The sequence below is a fragment of the Rana temporaria genome, chromosome 4, assembly GCF_905171775.1.
Source record: "Rana temporaria chromosome 4, aRanTem1.1, whole genome shotgun sequence".
NCBI classification, from domain to species: Eukaryota; Metazoa; Chordata; class Amphibia; order Anura; family Ranidae; genus Rana; species Rana temporaria.
This window is the reverse complement of record NC_053492.1, coordinates 111,671,361-111,690,660: the sequence shown is the minus strand read 5'-3', so window position 1 is coordinate 111,690,660 and position 19,300 is coordinate 111,671,361. Positions and strand designations below refer to the sequence as shown.

Genomic DNA, 19,300 nt, shown 5'->3' with positions numbered 1-19,300 from the left:
CCCTCATTTGCATATTTGAATAGCAAAACGATGGTGCGTCTAGCGTATTTTGCGCCCCAAGATGCGCCGGTGTAATCGCTTTACGTCGGTCGGAAAAAAATGGTTTTCAGGCGTATCTCGTTTTGAGGATACGGCGCAGAGATACGCACGGCGCATTTTTACAAGTACGCCGCGCATCTCTAGATATGCCGGCGTAAGTGCTTTGTGAATCTGGCCCCTTGTTTCTATGCATTTCCATGATAATGGCCCATGGCTGTATGCAGTTTGGAATAGATTAAAATATGAAAAAACTCTTGGGCCAACCTTTCAGTTATAGTGCAATTACAATATAACTGTAGCACATAAAGTTTCCAACATTTCACTTGTGCCACACACAAAATTGTGACCAATAAATATATGGTCATGTGAGTCACAAATGAGTCACATATATATAAAACAAATTTCAAAATATGTATCAACTTTGTGAGTCATAAAATAATAAAATAATTAGGAATGTCCCGATACCGATACTAGTATCGGCATCGGTACCGATACCGAGCATTTCCCTGAGTACTTGTCCTTGAGGAAACGCTCAGATGCTTCACCCGATACCTGGACAGTCAGGGGTGATTGGTGCGGCGGGGGATTTACAAGCACTGATCTGCCCCCTTTTCAGCTGCTTTAGTTAAAGTTATACAGCGGTGATCAGTGCTTGCAACTCCTCCCAAAGCTGCACCGATCACCGCTGATTGTGCCTGTATCCTCCTCCGTGCTGCTCTCCCCCTCTGGGTTCGTGTCTCCCGCCGTGCTGTGTGTCCTCCTCCGTGCTGTTCTCCCTTTCCGGGTCCTTGTCCTTCTCCGTGCTGCAGTCCGTGCTTCGTGTCCCCCTGCATGCTGTGTGTCCCCCTCCTGCTGCTCTCCCCCTCCGGGTCCTTGTCCCCCTCCGTGCTGCTCTCCCCTCCGTGCTGTGTGTCCTCCTCCATGCTGTGTGTCCTCCTCCGTGCTGTGTGTCCTCCTCCGTGCTGTGTGTCCTCCATACTGTGTGTCATCCTCCGTGCTGTGTGTCCCCCATCCGTGTTCTTGTCCTCCTCAGTGCTCCTCTCCCCCTCTGGGTTTGTGTCCCCCTCCGTGCTGTGTGTCCTCCTCCGTGCTGCTCTCCCCCTCTGGGTCCTTGTCTCCCTCTGTGCTGCTGTCCGTGTTCTGTGTCCCCCTCCGTGCTGCAGTCCGTGCTCTGTGTCCCCCTCCGTGCTGCAGTCCCTCTCCGTGCTTCGTGTCCCTCTTAATGTCCTCCTCCATCCCCTCGATCTGTCAGGATGGAGAGCATAGGTAGGAGCCGCTAAATCCGACTCCTACCTTTTCCGAATGTACAGAGTCAGTGATCACTGTTCATTCACATAACTGAGCATTGTAACCTGTGTTTACGATGCTTCAGTTTATGAATGGAGAGAAGCTTCTCTCCATTCTTTTTTAGCTGAGGCTGCAAAGAAAGGGACTGAGGAATCTGTGTACTTAGTCCCTTTCTCTATCTCAAAGGGGAGATGTCAGGGGTCTGTTAAGACCCCTGATATCTCACCAAAGACCCCCAACAAGGCTGATAAAAAAATAAAAATAAATGAATTGTAAAAAATAATAAACATTTTAATAAAAAAACACACTGACACAATCCACTCCCCCCCACTAAAAAAAAGAAGAAAACACTGTAAAAAAAAAAACATAACAAAAAATTGTAAAAACAAATTGTAAAAAAAAATAAAAATACTGACACATGTGCCACTGATATAAAAAAAGTATTGGTAATCGGTATCGGCGAGTACTTGAAAAAAAGTATCGGTACTTGTACTTGGTCTTAAAAAAGTGGTATCGGGACAACCCTAAAAATAATAAATATAATGAATATTAAATAAATCCTTGGATAAGTTTCCAGAACTAGAGGGTAGAGTCTAGGAGGAGCTGCTTGGAGCATTAATAAAGGACAATACTCAGCAAAGTGGGCTGGTAGTGGGCAGGCACCTCTTAAATACTCATGAGTCATGCCAGCAGGGGCAGTTAGGTGGAAGATGGAGAAGGAGTGCTGAGGAGGCTGTTGGCGGCCCTTGAGGGTGCCCCCTAGTCTGGGGGTGGCAACCTCGGGCCAGGGGCTTGGGTGCTGGAGGGACCTTCTACCTTCGACCTTCCTGGAGGCACGGGAGCAAAGGGAGCAAAGAGAGGATAGTGGGAGAGGTTCAGTACATCCAGGAGTCTCCAGATGAGATAGCCAGGTAGGCTGGTGAGTGAGCAGTCTAGAAGGACTGTGGTGTCAATCTGGGAGGTCTGTGGGGAAGTAGCCAGGAGGACTAGTGAACGGGGCAGCTGCAGCCAGGCAGGCTGGCAGTGCCTGAAGAGGTGGTGCTGGGATCAGTAGCCACGGGGATGTAAGATGGACAATGGACTTTGCTACACAACCAAAGAGGCCTGGGGTCCCAGCCTGGAAAGGTCTTTTGCTTTCATCTGGCTGAGTATTTTGCCAGATTCTCTAAAAGTGTCCCAGCTGAGTCTGTTTTTGCAAGCAAGTGAGGGCTGAAGGAAGAAGAGGAGCGTACATAGAGACTGTATATAACTGTATATTGGAAGAGTTGTCCCTAAGGGTTTTCTGAAGTCAAGCGAGCATCCCATAATACCTCTATCCCTATCCAAGTTTAATCCCCTCAATAAAACAAAAAACTAAGTACTGGACTGTTTTCTGACTCTTGGTGACTGTGAAAATTTGGTGTGCCTGGCTGTGCAGGATGGGGGATCCCATTTCTACTTGCGGCTCCTTAGGGAGTGCGCTACATTTAAGTGGGTAAAAAAATTATATTTAAAAAACCTGACTTTGCATATATTCTCTTTTCCAACAGTGATATAGCACAGAAGCCAACTAAGAGCTCTTCTAAAGTTGAAGCTATAAAGAAGAATTCATGTAAGCCTCAGAAACATATTTTCTTCATGAAAACTCACAAGACGGCCAGCAGCACCATCATGAACATGCTTTTCCGCTTTGGAGAATCAAACAATCTGCTCTTCGCCTTACCAGCTTATAATGCATCACAGTTCTTTTATCCCTATTACTTCAACGCGGCTTATGTGGAAGGCTATTTTAGGAGGACCATTCTTAAGTTTGATATCATGTGTCACCACATGCGATTTCAATTGGGAGAGGTAATCTGTATTTAAATATCATAAAAAAAATAAACATAACACCTAATAGAACAGGTCATTAAAGAAGAACTCCAGGTTTTACAAAGTGCAATGGATAGTATACACTTGCCTGTCAGTGTCCATTAGTGGGTAAAAGATTCTACAACTTGGATGTCACTGTGGTACCATTAACTGAACACGTCTGATCCCAGTACACTAAAGGTGCAAACTGGTATATCAGTACACAGCACTGACAGCGAAGTTTCCATAGCCTTCTATCTGCCAAAGGACAATGTGCAAGTAAGTGTAAACTGCACATTACATTTACAGTGTCTTGAAAAAGTATTCACACTCCTTGAAATTTTCCACATTTTGTCATGTTACAACCAAAAACATAAATGTATGTTACTGGGATTTTATGTGATCGACCAACACAAAGTGGCACATAATTGTGAAGTGGAAGGAAAATGATAAATGGTTTTCAAAATGCTTTACAAATAAATATGTGAAAAGTGTGGCGTGCATTTGTATTCAGCCCCCCTGAGTCAATACTTTGTAGCACCACCTTTCACTGAAAATACAGCTGCAAGTCTTTTTGGGGACGTGTCTACCAGCTTTGCACATCTAGAGAGTGACATTTTTGCCCATTCTTCTTTGCAAAATAGCTCAAGCTCTGTCACATTGGATGAAGAGCGTCTGTGAACAGCAATTTTCAAGTCTTGTCACAGATTCTCAATTGGATTTAGGTCTGGACTTGGACTGGGCCATTCTAACACATGAATATGCTTTGATCTAAACCTATAGCTCTGGCTATATGTGTGGGGGAAGGGAAGATGTGCCAAGTGTGTGGATCCTCAAACCTGTGATTGTTTTGTGTCCTCCACAGATGACCAGGAGATTGCTGGCCCATCAGGCCAGGCTGCTGCACCACCCCAAGGACAAGAGGCTGCTGAGGAGTCCCCAGGGGAGGGGAGTGGCCAAACCTCCCCTCATGAGGAGGTTGAGGGGGAGGAGGATGAGGGGGAGGAGGATGAGGGGGTGGAGGAAGAAGATCTTCAGATTGGCCGGGAAGTCCTTTTGGCCTCGGATATGATGACCCTTGAGGCTACCCTTGAGGCTACCCCAGAGCCTACCCCAGAGGCTGGCAGCAGTCAGGCCACCATCAGGGGTAGCCCCTCCCACTCCTCCCCCAACAGGCCGCAACCCACAAGGGTCACTCTCCCCCCTCCTCCCAGGCCACAAGCCTCAGGGGCAGGCAGGATGGCGACCCAGGAGACCAGGGGGGTGGCCGAGCGTCTGCCGGCCAGTCTGCAGAAAGACAATGCCCGGCAGACCCGCCATCTGGGTCAGATAAAAGAGACTCTGACCCAGATGGAGCACAGCCTGGGTGCAATGAAGGAGTCACTCAGTGATGTGGCCACAAACTCATTGGCGGTCATCACATGCTTGTGTGAGCTGCAGACCGCCACAACAGGCGTGGCCCAGGAGGTGACTGCCCTGACCCAGGCTGTGCAGGACAATACCAGGGCTGGCCAGGCCAATGCGGCTGCCCTCACTCTCTGTCTGACAAGGATAGCAGTGGCCTTGAAGGGCAGGCCAGCAGGAGGACAGACACCAGGGGAGGCTCCTCCTTCCCCTGCTCACACCCCCCCATGAAGATACTCCCTCCCCTGCTAACACCCCCCCCCACGAAGATACTCCCTCCCCTGCTAACACCCCCCCATGAAGATCCTCCGGTTGGCCGTGGCCGTGGCTGTGCCCGTGTCCGTGCCCGTGGGCAGCCCAGACGTAGCAATCGCCGCCACAATTAATTTGCAGGGGTACTTTTGATTTTTGATTTTTATGATTTTTTTTTATATTTTTATGATTTTGTTTATTATACTGTACTTATGATTTGGTTTATGTGTGTGAATGATGTGTGAATGTGGGGGGTGGCATTCCTGATTAAATAAGGGTGTCACCCTCAGTTTTGGTGGAGAAGGGATCCCCAGGACCAGGCAGAAGTGATCCCAGGTCCCTGAATGGTGTATGAATGCACAGTAACAGAATTGGAGCCGTGGCGTGGCGTTACTGCTCCCAAGTACCAATGGGGGGGGGGGGGTACTTGGATCTAATCCAATTAGATGTGCATGTGATATGTCTGTGCTAGGGACCACAGTGGTGTGCATTCATGCATTCTCATTGTGACATAATTAATGTGTGTGTTTACTGTGCAAAGATGCATTCTGCGAGGCGTCTCCTGACTGCTGTTCCCTCAGAAGAGGGGGTACCCTCGGTCACTGAAGTCACTAGTCTAGCTATGCGCATGGATGCCCCTGGCATGTTGGCATACAGATTGTAGTCCAGCAAGTGTGTGTGCTCAGCTCTTCCTTAATGGTGTTGCTTTAGCTGACCTTTACACGGCATGTGTAAAATTAGGGCTGCTTTTATAAAGTGTAAATTTACACATTGAAACTAACAGAAGCGCACAGGGCGTAATCTACGGCGCACATACTTAATTTTGTGGATCGCCCTATCTCCCTCATTTGCATCTTTGCCTATCAAAACAGTGGCGTGTCTAGCGTAATTTGCGCACGAAAAAGCGCCGGTGTAATTATTTTAGGTAGGATGGAAAAACATGATTTTAAGGCGTATCTCGTTTTGAGGATCAGGTGCAAAGATACGCGCCGTGTAAATTTTAATTACGCCACGTATCTCGAGTTAAGTCGGCGCATCTGCTTTGTGGATTAGGCCCTACGTTTTTTCACCGAAGGTTCTCTAACAAACCTCTGAGGGCTTCATAGAACAGCTGTACTTATACTGAGATTAAAATACACACAGGTGGACTCACTATTTACTAATAAGGTGACTTCTGAAGGCAATTAATTCCACTCAATTTTAGTTAGGGATATCCGCATAAAGAGGGCTGAATACAAATACACGCCACGCTTTTCAAAAACTTATTTAAAAAAATAATTGAAAACCATTTATCATTTTCCTTACATTTATGTACCACTTTGTGTTGGTCTATTACATTAAATCCCAATAGAATGCATTTACGTTTTTGGTTGTAACATGACAAAATGTGGAACATTTGAAAGGATATGAATACTTTTTCAAGGCATTGTACCTTTCACTATAATTTAATGTTATGCTTCCTGGAGTTCTAATTTAAAACTGGAGAAAATAAAATGAACATAAAAGTGGAATTGTTATTGCGGTATTCCTCTAAGGCCTTGTACACACGGTCGGACCAAACCGATGTGACTGGTCCGTCGGACCGTTTTCATCGGTTCTCTGAAGTGGCCGTACGGTCTGATATGTGTACACACCGTCAGTCCAAAATCCGATCGGGTCAGAACGCGGTGACGTCAAACACACGACGTGCTGAATAAAACAAAGTTCAATGCTTCCAAGCATGCGTCGACTTGATTCTGAGCATGCGCGGGTTTTGAACCAATGCTTTTCTGTACTAACCATCGGTTTGGTCCGATGGGGCAGCGGTCCATCGGTTCGGTTTTGAAGCATGTTTTAAAATTTTGGACCGAAGGAAAACAGACCGATGGCCTATACACACGGTCGGTTTGGTCCGATGAAACTGAACTTCGGTTCATTCTCATCGGTTTGGTCCGACCATGTGTACGGGGCCTAAGAGACTTCTTTTACCAAATGAAAAAGTGAATGAAAAGTACAAGAGACAGGCAATGGTACAACAGACAGGTTAAAAGTAACATATAGATTGCACACATTTCTAATTATAAAGGCAGACGCCTAATTTTACAAGTAACCATAGTCAAATGATTTAGAAATATATAAAGTAAACAGTAATTTGCACGTCTGTATTTTCTAGGTCACTAAGGCCCCATTTACACCTCAATGTTTTGTAGCTTCAAGCTTCAAAATGCTGGAGGTGAAAAAATCAATAATTTTCTATGGAGATGGTTCACATCTCCACTTCAAGTTACCTAAAACCTAATGCCGCGTACACACGACCATTTTTAATGGTCTAGGAAAAACAACGAGCCTTGCCTACACACGATCGTGAAAAAAAAAATGCTCGAGCAAAGCGCTGTGACGTACAACACGTACAACGGCACTATAAAGGGGAAGTTCCATTCGGATGGTGCCACCCTTGTGGCTGCTTTTGCTGATTTTGTGTTAGTAAAAGTTTGGTGAGAGACGATTCACGCTTTTCAGTCTTCGTGCTTTTCAGTCTGTTTTAGCGTGACGAATGTGCTCCATTAGGAACGCTGGGGCAAATCCACAAAAAACCTGCCTAACTTAACTTTTAACAGTTAAGTTACACTGGCGGAAAATTTCTACCTAAGTGCCCGATCCACAAAGCACTTACCTAGAAATTTTCGGCTGTGTAACTTAAGTGCCTCCGTCGCAAGGCGGTCTTCTCATCCAGGGGGCGATAACAATTTAAATGAGGCGCGCTCCCGCGCCGGACGTTCTGCGCATGCGTGTGACATCATTTTTCCCGACGGGCAGCGCGCAAAATTACGTTACGTCGGGCTTTGTGGATTGCGACGGGACAATAAAGTTGCGTCGGGAAAAAAAAAAGTTACGCGGCGAAAAATAAAATTTGAAATTTAAAAAAAATAGCGGCGATCGAAAAAAAGGTATGTTTTTACAAGGTGTAAACAGTTTACAAGCAAAAAGCATCCCTAGTTTTACGCATGCAAAACGTAACTTACGCAGAAAACACAAAGCTAAAAAGCTTTGTGGATCTGCCTAAGTACTCATTTGCATACGCAAAGCGGCATTTCGACTCGAAATGCCCCCAGCGGCGGATGCGGTACTGCATCCTAAGATCCGACAGTGTAAGTCTCTTACAGATGTCAGATCTTATGCCTATCTTTGGAAAAATCCTTCTGTGGATCAGTTCCAAAGATAGGCACAGGGATACGCAGGCTGAACAGCAGTTCCGCCTGCGTATCTCTTTTGAGGATTTGGCCCGCTAGTTTTACCAGAACAAGCGCTCCCATCTCATAACTTGCTTTTGAGCTTGCGCGTTTTTTTTCACGTCATTAAAGCCTGCACAAGACCATTTTTCACGCCGAAAAAAAATAGAGCATGTTTTAAGTTTTTAATGCCCATTTTTCACGTCATAAAAAATGCTCTGGAGCCCACACACGATCGTTTTTAATGATATTTAAAAAAAAAAAACATTTTTCACGTCATAAAAAACGGTCATGTGTACGCGGCATAATGCCTGAAGCTCAAAAAAGTTCTGAAGCTTTATTTATAGCTCGAATCGGGCAGATTGGAAAGTTTTGGGCACGTTTTTATTCTGATAGAATTTAATTGAAACACGTCATTCGCAAGTTTTGTGCACATTTGCGTTTTTTTATCGCACATTTTTGCACAATTTTCTGCCCAAATTTAAAAAAAACAGGAAGTCCCACTCCTACCAAAGCCCCCACTCCCCCCCCCCCAGGAGTGCTTAAAGCGGAAGTTCCACTTTTAGGTGGAACTCCACTTTAATAAAAAGTAATAATGCATAAATAATGCATAAATAAATAATAAATCTTACATAAATTATTATTATTAGGAAAAAATAATAATAAAATAATAATAAACACCCACGGGTTGGGGTGTTTAGTTATTTATTATTTTATTGTTTTAATGGTAGGGGTTAATTATTTATTTATTAATACTTAGTATTCATTTATTGAGTTTATTTATTATTTATTTATGATTATCTTTATTTATTTGTATATTTATTTTACATTTATGTATTCATTTAATACTATTAGTAGCAATAGTAGTATTAACACCCTAACCCTAACAAAAAATAAATAAATAACCCTAACCTCATAACCCATAACCTAATAACCCTAACCTCTAATCCTACCCCTAACCCCAACTCCTAATCCTAACCCCTTACCCTAACGGAAAATAATAGTAATAAAAATAAATAAGTGCTAATGAAAAAGCTAAAAAAAAGCTGAAATACCTAGCAACAAACGATGCAGCAGAATAGTTTAGTCTGTTGGCTAATAAAAAAACGAGCAAGTCGTGCATAGAAATGGCCAGGCATTTAAATATTTACAAATTCCGAATAGGCAAATTCCAGGCATTTAAATATTTACAAATTCCGAATAAGCAATAAATACATTGTTAAACAAATTCTCACTGGCCAACACAGTGGAGTAATTAATTCTAAAATTTCCCAAGTAAAGTTGTTCAAGTTGAGTCTCAGCACTCTGCTCTTTACCATCTTCCTGTGCACCTTTTCTGTGTTTACATTACAAATTAGAAGGGTGGCAGGCTGCTGGTAGGGTAGAAACAAAACAACCTAGAAAAAAATAACCAAAAATTAAAAATTATCACTTCTATAGTGTGGTGTGGTCTGTGTGCATCATAGCTAGATGCCTTTTCGCAGACCCAGACAGTTTTGCATATTGACACATTTAGACCTCGTTCACGCCAGTGCGATTTGTCATGCGATTTGACATTTTGACAAGTTGCATCCCATTTCAAGCAATGGAATCGTTCAAATTGCCACGACTCATGTTTCAGCGATTATAAAAAAGGTTCCTGTATTGCTTTTTTTCGATTTCATTGCGACTTGCAAAGACTTCTGTTAAACAGGGTCTCAAACAGCAAATAAATCGAAGGTGCAAATCATGCTGAAGTAGTACAATTTCAAAGCCACGCTGGTGTGAACCAGGACTTAGTATCTGTTTAATTTATATAATGTTGTTGTGATATTAAAATATAGAATTAAGATGATATTACAGATATTTTCTTAGTTCAGTGGACTGTAGTAGACAAATGTTTTCAATTTAACATTTAACTAGATGAGATGACATGAGATAAAAAGTATTCCTTTTGATAGTGCAAATTATGAGCTACATTGTATGTTCTGGCTGTGTAGAACCATCTAGCACAAAACAGTTATAAGGACCCTGTTTACAGTGGTCATGCAGTGTTTGGATCTTCAGCCTTCGGGATAACCAGCTAATCTATATAACCTATAGCAAGAACCCTCTCTAAAGCTGATTGGCCAAGGGTTAGAGTCTGTCCCACATCCATATGTAGCCTCCTTGTCCTAAACTGGGGCTACAATGTACTTGTATAAGATTTCACAAACAAAACTAAGTTATGAATATTTACATTTCCTTCAGCCAATCCAGTAGGAAGTTTAGGCCACTGGTGCATGCTGGGGGTGGATATAAAATGTGCTCTCTCCTTTGTGCCTGTGTGAATGATTCCATTGTATGACTGGTAATGGGGCACAGTTGGTCATGGTTTGAAAATCATTCACACAGACACAAGGCTGAAGATTTGTGTGCTTTAACCACTTACCCCCCGGACCATATTGCTGCCCAAAGACCAGAGTACTTTTTGCGATTCGGGACTGCGTCGCTTTAACAGACAATTGCGCGGTCGTGCGACGTGGCTCCCAAACAAAATTGGCGTCCTTTTTTTCCCACAAATAGATCTTACTTTTGGTTGTATTTGATCACCTCTGCGGTTTTTAGTTTTTGCGCTATAAACAAAAATAGAGAGCCAATTTTGAAAAAAAATAATATTTTTTACATTTTGCTATAATAAATATCCCCCAAAAATATATAAAAAAACATTTTTTTTCCTCAGTTTAGGCCGATACGTTTTCTTCTACATATTTTTCGTAAAAAAAAATCGCAATAAGCGTTTATTGATTGGTTTGCGCAAAAGTTATAGCGTTTACAAAATAGGGGGTATTTTTATGTCATTTTTATTATATTTTTTTTACTAGTAATGGCGGCGATCAGCGATTTTTCTTTTGGTATTGCGACATTATGGCAGACACTTCGGACACTTTTGACACATTTTTGGGACCATTGGCATTTTTATAGCGATCAGTGCTATAAAAATGCATTGGATTACTATAAAAATGCCACTGGCAGTGAAGGGGTTAACACTAGGGGGCGGGGAAGGGGTTAAGTATGCCTGGGTGTGTTCTTACTGTGGGGGGGGGTGGCCTCACTAGGGGAAACACTGATCCTCGGTTCATACATTGTATGAACCGAAGATCAGCATTTCCCCTGCTGACAGGACCGAGCGATCGCGTGTGCCCGGCGGCGATCGCGCCCGCCGGGCACACGCACGGGAGTCGGGGGCGGCTGGGACAGAGGACGTCATATTACGTGCTCTCGCCCAGCAGAGCCACCTTGTGGACGTATAACGACGGTGCGCGGTCGGCAAGTGGTTAATATGAACTCTTGTTAAATGAACTGCATATAGAGATTGGTGCACTGGAGGAGTCACAATCCTATGAATATATACATATATAGATATATATACACCTATATATATCTATATATATATTTATATTGAAACCTCGGTTTACGAGGAAGAAAAGATCAGTTTGTCGACTTGTGTGTTATTAATACTCCTTTATAATCCTTCCATTTGTTCAGAACAACGCTTTTATATTGATAGTAATCTCTATTTCTCATAAATTTAGATTGCCACCTCCCTGCTTCTCCATCTCGTCCAATCAGAGAACACTTTGGGGTTTATTTGCTTAAGCTGGAGAGTGCAAAATTAGGCTCACTTCTGCATATAAACCAATCAGCTTCCAGGTTAAGTCTGGGTTCACACTACTACACTACTTTCATCCTACTTTGCTCTGTGTTCAATGTTTCCCTATGAGAGCGTCTTGTAGCGTCCTACACAAGTTGGTCCGACTTTGAAAATGCTCCCTGTACTACTTTTGGTCCTACATTGATCCTACTTCAGGCCCATTGAATATCATTGAAGTCGGACCAAAGTAGTATCATGTTCATGAAAGTAGGATGGATGTAGGACCAATGTAGGATAAATGTAGGACCAATGTAGCAGAGCAAAGTAGGATGAAAGTAGTGTAGTAGTGTGAACCCAGCCTTAGGCTGGGTTCACACTACTACACTACTTTCATCCTACTTTGCTCTGCTACATTGGTCCTACATTTATCCTACATTGGTCCTACACCCATGCTACTTTCATGAACAGGATACTACTTTGGTCCGACTTCAATGGTATTCAATGGGTTGAAGTAGGATCAATGTAGGACCAAAAGTAGTACAGGGAGCATTTTCAAAGTCGGACCGACTTGTGTAGGACCAGTTAAGACAGCTCTCATAGGGAAACATTGATTTTCACACGTCATGCTACATGAGGCTCCCAATGTAGGACCGTTTGTCGGACAAGTGTGAACCCAGCCTTTATCTCCAAAGCTTAATTGAACAAGCTGAGGTTAGAAGCTGATTGGCTTCCATGCACAGCTGCACCAGATTCTGAGTCAGGGCTGGTACAAGGGGTGGGCAGAAGGGTCAGATGCCCTGGGCGGGACCATTTACTGGAGGAAGGGGGGCGCAGTCAGGGCCGTCATGCTACTCAATCGAGCAGCCGCTCCCTCCGCGCTCCAAGCAGTGGCCACATTATAACAGGAGAGCAGGACAGCTGCAGGCTTCATGTGCTTGAGGCCGCTTGACCGTCCCGCTTCTCCCTCTGAAAGAATCTGCAGACCGAAAACAGGGAACGAAGCAGAGCAGCGCTCTGTATTCCCCTCTCCCCACCCCCGCCTAACAGACCCGTGTAACACACAGCCGAGTGAATTGTTGTGGTGTGCTGGGTCTGATAGCTCGAGACTGCACTGTAATGCACCGCTGGGTCCACCGTGATGAATACGTTGTCAATCTCACCTTATGACAGAAAGAATCGTGGAGATATGTGAAGAGAAATAGGGATACAGAGGTGAACATGGATGGGGGTACAAAGGTGGATGGGGGGTACAGAGGTGAATGTGGATGGGGGGTACATAGGTGGATGGGAGGGGGCTATAGAGGTGGATGGGGGGTACAGAGGTGGATGGGGGTACAGAGGAGGACAGGGGGTACAGAGATAAATGTGGATGGTGGTACAGAGGCGAATGTGAATGGGGGGTACAGAGGTGGACGGGGGTACAGAGGTGGACAGGGGGTACAGAGGTGAATGTGGATGGTGGTACAGAGGTAGACGGGGGTACAGAGGCGAATGTGTATGGGGGGTACAGAGGTGGATGGGGGGTACAGAGGTGGATGGGGGGTACAGAGGTGGATGGGGGGTACAGAGGTGGACAGGGGGTACAGAGGTGAATGTGGATGGTGGTACAGAGGTGGACAGGGGGTACAGAGGCGAATGTGGATGGGGGGTACAGAGGTGGACAGGGGGTACAGAGGTGAGCTGTGAATTGGGGGGGATACAGAGATGAGCTGTAGGGGACGGGAGTTTGCTTAATTAGCAATGGTATTGGTAATATGCAGCAGGAAGGGGGTTAATGCACTGTCACTGATGCACTAATATAGATCCCTTCTGTAGATGCTGTAGCAGCTTTTTTTCCAGTGCCCAGGGCAAAGATGAAAAACTGCGAAACGCCCCACCCCCCGCCTCTGCTGTGAAAACCGGGGGGGGGGGGGGCGCAGTTTTTCATCTTTTGCCCTGGGCACCGGATGACCTTGTCCCAGCACTGTTCTGAGTGCACCATTTTTAGTAAATCTACCCCTTCGTATTTATTTAGAATATGCAGAGCATTCTCTGAATGGCACCCGTACCAAGCAGCCAACTCCCTGTGTTCAGTTAGCAGGAGTGTAGGCACTTAGCACAGGACCTGAAAGCAAGTGGAGATCACTGGAGTAGCGAAGTCTACTTCAGTGATTTCCAGCTTCCTGGTGAGATGGGCCAGGTATGGTATAGTATATCCATACAGGCATACCCCACTTTTAAGTACACAATGGGGTTTATTTAGACCCCTTTCACAATAGCGCCTGAAACTACCCTAAAAAGCTGCTGCTGTTTCTCCAGTGTGAAAGCCCAGAGGGCTTTCACACTGGAGAGGTGCGCTAGCAGGACGGGAAAAAAGTCCTGCTAGCCGCATCTTTGAAGCGGTGAAGGAGCAGTGTGTATACCGCTCCTTCACCGCTCCCACCCATTGAAATCAATGGGACAGAGTGGCTATACTGCCAGCAATGGGCCTCTGCAGAGGCACATTGCGGGAGGTTTTAACCCTTTCTCGGCTGCTAGCGGGGGTAAAACCACCCTGCTGGCGGCCGAATAGCGCAGCGAAATTAGCGGTAAAGTGCCACTAAAAATGGCAGCGCTTTACCGCCACCGCACCTCCCGCCCCAGTGTGAAAGGGGCCTTACTATGGCTGGAGAGTGCAAAATCAGGCTCACTTGTGCATAGAAACCAATGAGCTTCTAAACCCCAGCTTGTTCAATTAAGCTTTGGTAATAAATCCTGGAAGATCATTGGTTTTTATGCAGAAGTGAGCCTGATTTTGCACTCTCCAGCCATAATAAATAAACCCCATTGTGTACCTAAAAGTGGGGTATGCCTGTAGTTACATTGGTCCAAGTTGGACCAATGTAACTATGTAGAAAATATCCATGCCTTGAGCTCCTCTTTAATAAAAGTTTGTATTCCTCGGAGTTCAGCTTTAATTGTGGTCAGCAGTGTTGCATGCTGGGGAAATTTTTTACACTCCTCGTAATTATTTACATTTACTAACACATGAAATAAATACCCTTTCAGCTTTACTATGATACATATTAGGCCTTCAGATTTCTCACATTAATAATGTATCATTTTTCAAACAAAGCAAGAGGTAAAGATTATCTGTGTGACTTTTACTTACAGGTGGAGAAAGTGATGCCAAAGAACACTTTTTATTTCACTATATTACGGAATCCTGTGTCAGTCATGGAATCATCTTACGCATATTACATTTCTATAGACAGCTTTATCCATACTAAAAGTCTGGAACAATTTATTATGAATCCCTACAAATTCTATAACAAAACAAGTATAAACAACAGTTATGCAAAAAATGTAATGACATTTGACCTTGGTTTTGACAACAATGGACCAGAGTCATCAAAGTACTTCCAACTAGTCCAGAAATCCGTAGAGATAATGTTTAACTTGGTGCTTATAACTGAGTACTTTGACGAGTCACTAGTGCTTCTGAAAGATGCCCTTTGCTGGACCTATGATGATGTCCTATCATTTCCATTAAACAGCAGAAGTAACGCCACCCGAAAAGTCCCACCGGTAAAAATTCAGGAGAGGATCAAGATCTGGAACCAGCTGGACTGGCAGCTGTATGTTTATTTCAATAACACTTTCTGGAAAAAGGTAGATGAGTTTGGCCGAGAGCGTATGCAACAGGAGGTAAAGGAACTGCGGAGGAGAAGGGCTTTGCATATGGAAATCTGTTTACAAGGTCAAGTGGATCCAAAACACATAAAAGATGAGTCTCTGAAACCATTTCAGGCTGGGATAGCTAGAATCCTTGGTTACAGCCTAAAACAAGGGCTGGCAGAGCCTGAGAGGACACTGTGTAAAAGACTTATCACCCCAGAACTTCAATACAGCAATTTGTTGATGAACAAAACAAAACAGAAAGTTAGTAAAGCTAAAATGGTGAGAAAGAACCTCGAAAGCAAAGTCAGCAGGTTTAGACAAAAAACCCCCCCACCGTAATAACATTTATAAATTGTGCTCATGTAACAAGTCTACGGTATACCTCTTAAAAAACCTTCATATATCCCACCTACCATGGCTGGAACATCACTCGATTCCTAAGGCTTGCTTAGAACACCCTTTAATTGGCCCAACACTTAAAACATTTAAAACCTCATGCAAATCCCTCAAATTGATCCCCTCCCATGGACCTATGACACCTCTGTCCCAAAGCCCAGACTTTAAACCCAGCATCACCTTTAAACACTCGGTGACGGACCCCGACCTCAAGACGCTCCGAGCTCATCAATTATTTCAGAATGGCAATCTGCTTACTTACACAGACTTGACTTCAGTGCTCCCACACGTTGATCTGACGGTCTTTAAATATTTACAAATCAAACACTTTTTTGGGTCTACCCATATGCGATCACGGTGGTGTAGAGATCTTTCTCCACTAGAAAGGGTATGTGTAACCAAGGAACCCCAACGACACCTGATTTCCAAAATGTATTCCTTGTTGGTCCCGGATGCGGCCCTTAGCCCTAACATACGTACAGCTTGGGATACTGATTTATCTTTGGCCCTTTCTGACGGGGATTGGGATCGCATCTGGGATTACACTCACAAAGGCTCCATAAATGTCTCAGCACAGGAGAACAGATACAAACTTTGTACCAGATGGTACCGGACGCCTGAAAAACTCCATAAAATCTATCCGTCAGTCTCTCCAGACTGTTGGAGACGTTATGGGAAGAAAGGCTCATTATTACACATTTGGTGGGATTGTCCCTCGTTGGCCCAATTTTGGAAGGAGATACACAATAGTATAGTACAGATCACCACTATGCAGATTGCTTTCTCTCCAGCGCAATTCTTATTGCATCATACTCCCATACCAAAATCACAGTATCGGAATTCATTAACGCTTCATCTTGTGAATGCAGCAACCCAATGCATCCCCTTACATTGGAAATCCAAAACCCCTCCAAATCTAGAAGAATGGCACTCACGGGTCAACAAAATAGAGGAGATGGAACGGCTTATACATCAAGCTAAGGACATACATGAGAAATATAGATATACATGGGCCAGTTGGCTACAATACAAAGAATCCTTGACGGCAGGAACTACACCTACTTAGTCACATGTTCACTCTTCACTACTCCACCTCGGGCCCTGTTCTTCCTTTCCCTTCTGATCCTTGCTATACCCTTCTCTCCCCTTTCAGGGTAAAGATCTCCCATGGACATAGTCTGAATTTAGGTTTTCCCAGGGTAGACAAAGGGATCCATTCGGGTGGGGTTGGGGTGTATTGGCTTAAAACCCTGGAAGACTACTTATGGCTATGTCAGAGACTTGATTTGTGTTCTCCCTCCTATCGCCACTCACAGATTGTCCCCCTTAATGGGTGGATAGGAAGGGGAGAGTTTATTCTTTAGTACTATCCCTTCCCTTTTTTTTTTTTTTATATATATATATACATATATATACTTGAACACCTTCTCCATTGGGTTGAATTGTTGCTCAACAATTTTAGCCTTAACTCTTTGCCTATGATAGGATTGTTTATTATCTTGCTGTTAGAACATAACATGGCTCTTGTTGTAACCCACATAATTCTGACTTACTCTGTACCATTGAAAATTCCTTGCAATGTACTTGTATTACATTACTGTATTATTAAAATACTCAATAAAATACTTTGGGGGAAAAAAAACAAAAAAAAAAACCTTCATATATGGTCAAAAAAACAACTATACAGTAAAATCTTGTTTGCAAGCATAATTCGTTCCAGAAACATGCTTGTAATCCAAAGCACTTGTATATCAAAGCATTCTTTTTACAGGGTATACAAGGGAAGAGAGACACCTCTAAGTGTAGCAATAAGTTGCTAAATGTTGTACCTTCATTAACCACTTAACGCCCGCCGCACGACTATTTACGTCCGCAAAATGGCACGGACAGGCAGATGGGCGTATATATACGTCCTTGCCTTCTAGCGGGTCCGATCGGCACCCCCCCTCGCTGCGTGCTGCGGTCGGATTCCCGCGGGGAGCGATCCGGGACGACAGCACGGCTATTCGTTTATAGCCGCTCCGTCGCGATCGCTCCCCGGAGCTGAAAGTGGAAAGTGGAGTTCCACCCATTTTTTTATGTTTGTCTGTGCTGCATGCTCTAATCTCATAGTGTTCAGAATGGACAATTTTTATTTAATCTGTTGCTTGTAAATACCTTTATTTTGTAGTCCTTCATTACTTCCTCCTCCTTATTTGCCTAGGCTATTTGCAAGGGTTTCTGGGATAGGCATCATGTTTCCCAGTAGTCCTTGCAAACCTGACTGAAACCTATTACATTGCTTGTGCACTGAGCATGTGCGAGATATGCAAAGCTGAAATCCAGAAAGTCATACAGTCTGGCTTCATGATGCCCACACTTAAGATGGCCACGGTCTATTTCTAGATTATAAACTATTTAAATGCTGTAACAATCTAACAAGACAGACCTTAGTTTACAGACTAACGTTACTAGAATACATTAAGCTTGTGTATTACAGGGGTATTTATATTTAAAAAATGAAATTGTGGGTGGAACTCCCCTTGAAGAACGGGGAGAGCCGTATGTAAACACAGCTTCCCCGTGCTTCACTGTGGCGGCGTATCGATCGAGTGATCCTTTTTATAGGGAGACTCGATCGATGACGTCAGTCCTACAGCCACACCCCCCTACAGTTGTAAACACACACTAGGTGAACCCTAACTCCTACAGCGCCCCCTGTGGTTAACTCCCAAACTGTAACTGTCATTTTCACAATAAACAATGCAATTTAAATGCATTTTTTGCTGTGAAAATTACAATGGTCCCAAAAATGTGTCAAAATTGTCGGAAGTGTCCGCCATAATGTCGCAGTCACAAAAAATCGCTGATCGCCGCCAATAGTAGTAAAAAAAAAAAAATAATAAAAATGCAATAAAACTATCCCCTATTTTGTAAACGCTATAAATTTTGCGCAAACCAATCGATAAACACTTACTGCGATTTTTTTTACCAAAAATAGGTAGAAGAATACGTATCGGCCTAAACTGAGGAAAATTATTTTTTTTATATATGTTTTTGGGGGATATTTATTATAGCAAAAAGTAAAAAATATTGAATTTTTTTCAAAATTGTCGCTCTATTTTTGTTTATAGCACAAAAAATAAAAACCGCAGAGGTGATCAAATACCACCAAAAGAAAGCTCTATTTGTGGGGAAAAAAGGACGCCAATTTTGTTTAGGAGCCACGTCGCACGACCGCGCAAATGTCTGTTAAAGCGACGCAGTGCCGAATTGTAAAAACCCCTTGGGTCATTTAGCTGCGTATTGGTCCGGTCCTTAAGTGGTTAACTCAGCCATTTAACTCCGCCGCTCTTCCCAGGCCTCCCGTCCCACCAGGAGACCTGATCTACCATCCGGCACTTCTACCGGCTAGAGTGAGACTGAAACAAAGCCGGTAAACACACAGAGAAGACATCACTTCTCAGGCTGTCAATGGCGCAGATTTTTTTTGAATTACAGTATTCAGTAATCGACAATTTTATCGATCTGAATACTTCGAAATACAAAGGATGGATTTGGGGTCTTTTAGACCCCCAATCCCTCCATAAAGAGTACCTGTCCCCACCTATTACTGTCACAAGGGAAGTTCCTTGTGACAGCAATAAAGTGA

General features: G+C 43.8%; 1 protein-coding gene across 1 annotated transcript in view; it reads left to right on the top strand.

Annotated features, from left to right (window-relative positions):
- LOC120936444 (galactose-3-O-sulfotransferase 2-like) overlaps nucleotides 1–15,638 on the top strand; it is a 46,906-nt gene extending 31,268 nt beyond the window's left edge. Inside the window, exons 3-4 of the mRNA XM_040348779.1 lie at nucleotides 2,856–3,156; nucleotides 14,767–15,638. Of these exons, the coding sequence (XP_040204713.1) occupies nucleotides 2,856–3,156; nucleotides 14,767–15,612 (1,147 nt within the window). The 3' untranslated portion in view covers nucleotides 15,613–15,638. The remainder of the gene's footprint in view (nucleotides 1–2,855; nucleotides 3,157–14,766) is intronic.
- The last annotated feature ends 3,662 nt before the right edge of the window (nucleotides 15,639–19,300 follow it).